This window comes from Lathyrus oleraceus, chromosome 5, assembly GCF_024323335.1.
Source record: "Lathyrus oleraceus cultivar Zhongwan6 chromosome 5, CAAS_Psat_ZW6_1.0, whole genome shotgun sequence".
Lineage (NCBI taxonomy): Eukaryota > Viridiplantae > Streptophyta > Magnoliopsida > Fabales > Fabaceae > Lathyrus > Lathyrus oleraceus.
The window spans coordinates 649,121,190-649,125,967 of record NC_066583.1 but is presented as its reverse complement, the minus strand read 5'-3'; the positions used below and the strand labels follow the sequence as shown (position 1 = coordinate 649,125,967).

Below are 4,778 nucleotides of genomic sequence, written 5' to 3'. Positions count from 1 at the left end.
GGTCCACCTCAATCTAGAAAAAAACATAAGATGACTCAGATCATACTCATTTTTCTCAAATGATGATGAGGCTCCATATGATAAGTATCATGCCATAAACCAACTTGTCAAGTTGGCACATTAAATGACGAATATCTCCTCAACTTTATGCTTATCACCAAATAAATTCGTAATTTACATCTAAAGCACCAATAGTGTTATGTTATTTCAGGTGATAATGTGATTTAAAGTATTTTTTTCTTCTGACAAACTATTACTTTATGTTTGTTTCATAACTTTTTTAATTTTTATTTTTAAAGGCGTGGTGCTAAAAAGTCCAAAAGAGGGGAATATAGTTTAATTTTGTGGTTGCTGTCAAACTAATGTATTTACGAATGTATCCTTATATTCTGAATTGTGAAGCACGATTCAACTTATTGACTCCCCACTATGCAACAAATTTAACCATAGATATAAAGGCCACCTTTCATTATAAGTGGCAGTACTCGAGTGAATTTTATGAAGGGATCAAAATTGTTAAATACGTATAATTCTTTGTGTTTGGATAAAGTTGTAGAAAAAGTTTATTTTAACATAGTTAAGTAAAATCAAATTTATTAGATAAAGATTCGTTAGTAAGTGCGACACTTTTATAAGGGAAAAAAAAAAGAGAGAATATAAAAATAATGATTGTATTACAAATTAATTTATATATGGATATATATATATATATATATATATATATATATATATATATATATATATATATATATATATATATATATATATATATATATATATATATATATATATATAAAGTTATTTGATTATTAAATAATAAATATAATAAATTAAGTAACAAACCTTAAATTCTAATTAATTTTGGGTTTGAGTCATATATAATTTGAATTATATCTTATATCTCAACATATCTCCCTATAATTCAAATTGTCGAACATATATTAATCATAGTCGATCTGAACTATTTTTAATTTCTTTCTCAAATTCAGAATTTGTCGATCTTCAATCTTTTGGTGAAAACATCGGCCAACTGTCCTTTACTTGAGCAATATCTCACTTCAAGTTCACCTCAATTTACCTTCTCCCTAAGGAAATAAAATCTAACTTCAATGTGCTTACTCCTTCCATACTAAACTGGATTCTTCGCAAGATTTATGGCTGACTTGTTGTCGATTTGCAGCATTAGAGATTTCTTCACTTCGACCTCCATTTCTTCAAGCACATATCTGATCAAAATTTCTTGACATGCATCATATGATCCTACTATATATTCAACCTCACACAATGACAATGCCATCACAGGTTGCTTTCTCGAGCACCATGAGATTGGGGCACTAATTACTTGAAAGAAATAACCAGTTGTGCTTCTTCGATCTTCCTTATCTCCACAACAATCAACATCTAAATAGCAAGTAACCATAGCTCTTTTCTTTCAAAGTCTCGTCGAAATAGATTTTCATAGTTTATCTATCATTTTAAGTATCTCAGGATTCTTCTTGCAGCCTTCATGTGTGACACCATTGGTTCACTCATGTATCTACTCACTTATCCGACTGAGAAACCTATATCAGGTCTATTGTTGCACACATATCTCAGAGATCCGACAATTTGTTTGAACAAAGTTGCATCGACTTTGTCTTCCTCCCCATGCTTCTCCAACTTCAAGTTTTGTTCAACCGGTGAAGATGTAGGAGTCAAATCATCCATATGGAATCTCTTGATTATCTCTTTAACATACTTTCTTTGACATAGCATCATACCTTGCTTCGATATTTGAAATTCCATGCCTAGGAAATAAGACAAAATTCTCAAATCTGACATTTCAAATTCCTTTTTCATCAGCTCTTTAAACTTCGATAAGATCTCCAAGCTACTTCCACTTACTAATAAGTCATAGACATATAAGTAGGTGATTATTATATGTTATGCCACAACCTGAACATAGACATCATACTCAGATTTGCATTTGATGAATCCCTATTTAACTAAGTATGAGTCGATATTCTTGTTCCATGTCCTAGGTGTCTGTTTGAGACCATAAAACGCTTTGTGCAACTTGTATACTTTCCTTGCTTCCTCCTGAATCACAAACTCAAGAGGTTATGTGACATGCATATTTTCATCCAAAGTTCCATTTAAAAATGTTGATTTCACATCTAAGTGAAATATCAACCAACCTTGATTACATGCCAAGGCGACTACTAGTCGAACAATCTCCAATCTTGCTACCAGTGCATATACTTTAGAGTAGTCGACTCCTTATCTCTGAATAAAACCTCGAGCTACCAATCTCTCATTGTGTCTTGCTATCGACCCACCGACATTGCGCTTCAACTTGAACACATACTTCACTTTGATAGCTTTTGTATGTGCTGGAAATTCGACTAACTCCCATGTGTTGTTTCTTTCAATTCCTTGTAACTCTTCGACCATAGCTGACTTCCACTATTTATCGTTTAAGGTTTTGCTATAGTTGATTGGTTCAACACCTACAAGTAAGGCAAAATAAACTAATTCTCCGTCTAATGTGACTTTTTCATCACCATTCAATTCATAATCTTGAAGTCTTGTTGGGTGAGATCTAGTTCTTTGAGGTCTTTGAATAATACTAGTTACACCATCTTCGACTTCGACTGTGTCGGGTATGTCAGCAACTGATCCGACTTCCACATCAATACTTGCTTCATCAAAATCATAGTTCATAAAAGGCTTGTCAATTGCATCAATATAATTCCAATCTCAGGCAAAAATTTCATCAATCACAATATCTCGACTCATTACGATCTTCTGATTAATTAGATTGAACAACCTATATGCACCAATTTTATGATATCCTACCAGAATGGTTCACTATTGTTATCATGCTTCCTTCTTCAAGAATCAAGAACATGCTTGTAACAAATAGATCCAAACATCTTCAGATGACTCAATGATGGTTGTTTGCCACTCCAAACTTCTCCAGGAACCTTATTCTTAAGCTTCTTAGTATGTCACATATTCAAAATATAAATATTAGTGGAAATAGCTTCACCCTATAAGGATTTTGGGGAATTCTTCTGCTTCAACATGCATCTCATCATGTCCAATATGGTCCTATTTCTTCTTTATGATATTCCATTATGTTGAGGCGTGTAAGGAGCAGTTACCTCATGATTAATACCATTTTCTGCACAAAATTCTTCAAACATCTTTGATGTATATTCGTCGCCTTCATCTGTTCGTAGAACTTTGATCTTCTTCTCACTCTGGTTTTCGACAAGCATCTTAAATCTCTTAAAATTTTCAAATACTTCGTCATTTCGCTTGATCACACAGATCCACAAATTTCGACTAAACTCATTGACAAATGAAATCAAATACCTATTTCCACCAATGGTATGCTCTTCAAAAGAGCCACATACATCTAAATGTACAACTTCGAGTATGCAGGAGGGTCTCATTGGCATAGTCAAAATTAAGGACTTTCTAGATTGCATTCTGACTAGATAACCTTCACAAAGTTTGTTGGGCATCTCAAGACTTGGTATATCAATTACCATATCTCAAGTAATCAGTTAATTCAGTGATCAAAAGTTCAAATGTCGAAAACTCAAATGCCACAACCAACTATGCTTGTAGTCGACAATAATTTTTAGACATTGTACTTCATTCGAACTAATCATGGTCTTAAATGTCCCGTTCTTCGACAAAGGAGATTTCAAGACCAAACTATTCTGAGAGTCGAACAGTTCCAAGGCTATATCTTTCATAATCACTGGGAAAAGTTTTTCGAGCAATTGTCTAACACTTAGCATATTTCACTTTATTCCAGGTGCATAAAGCACATCTTTGATCATAGATTTTCCTCCATTGCTCATTTGAATAACTTTCTCCTTCCTCCTTTTCTTTTTTCGATCCCTTGTCTTTATTGTATCAACAATTCTTGTTGTGACCCCATTTTTCATAGTTATAGCATTACATACCTTTTTTTCTCTTTGTCTTTCTGATAGGAATTTCCTTATCCTCTTTTTGAGGATTCATAACCCCTATCATCGACCTTATGCTTTTGAGGGTTCAACCAAGACTTCTTGCTATAAGTCTTGTCTCCTTTGCCTTTGAATTTATTGGAACAACCATGCTTCTTCTAAGCCCTAGATTACAGTGCTTGTATAGAATATTGAGCCTATTTCCTTTCGACAATCCTAATCTCACGTGCCTTCAACGAACCAACCAAATATTCTAGTTTCATGGGTTCAAGATTGTTGGATTCTTGAATAGCTAAGATAATGTGATCATAGTGAGAGGTCAACATACGCATTACCTTCTAAACTATCATCTTATCAGTTAAGGTTTCACCACAACTCTTCATGAGATGGACGGGATTTTGCACCTTCGACACATAGCCTACCATCTTTTCATTTTCTCCTATTTGCAGCAATTCATACTACCGTCATAAAGTCTGCAATTTGACAACTTTGACTTTCTCACCTCATTCATAGAAGTTGACAAGAATATCCCATGCCTCCTTTGCTGATTCAGTATGAAAAATTATGTCTAAATTCACCGAATCTACCACAGATTGAATGTAAAATGTAGACTTGCAATCTTTCTTCTTGGCCTCCTTGTTTGCGACTCCCTAAGCATCTGTTGTGTTCTCAGCAAGCTCAGGGACGCCATTAGTAACCACTTCAAGAGTTTCGTGAAATCCAAACAAAGATTGCATCTGTTTTCTCCATCAAATCCAATTCTTGTCGTCAAGAATTGGAAGAGAATTTGGAATTTTTTTGGTGTCATTCATC

The 4,778-nt window shown here is 33.9% G+C and overlaps 1 protein-coding gene across 1 annotated transcript; it reads right to left on the bottom strand.

The window, feature by feature from the left end:
- Positions 1 to 1,545: 1,545 nt before the first annotated feature.
- On the bottom strand, positions 1,546 to 2,433 carry LOC127082677 (uncharacterized mitochondrial protein AtMg00810-like). Its single transcript, XM_051022903.1, has 2 exons — positions 2,277 to 2,433; positions 1,546 to 1,883 (listed from the first exon to the last, which is right to left on the bottom strand). The coding sequence occupies exons 1-2, from the start codon at positions 2,431 to 2,433 to the stop codon at positions 1,546 to 1,548; spliced, it is 495 nt and encodes a 164-aa protein (XP_050878860.1).
- Positions 2,434 to 4,778: the final 2,345 nt, after the last annotated feature.

What these genes read in the sequence shown, in the direction of transcription:
- LOC127082677 (XM_051022903.1), bottom strand. Translation starts at nt 2,433, where the DNA reads ATGGTCGAAGAGTTACAAGGAATTGAAAGAAACAACACATGGGAGTTA. An exon ending in TGAGAGATTGGTAGCTCGAG is followed by an intron (nt 1,884 to 2,276) that starts GTTTTATTCAGA and finishes ATGACTTATTAG; the next exon opens with TAAGTGGAAGTAGCTTGGAG.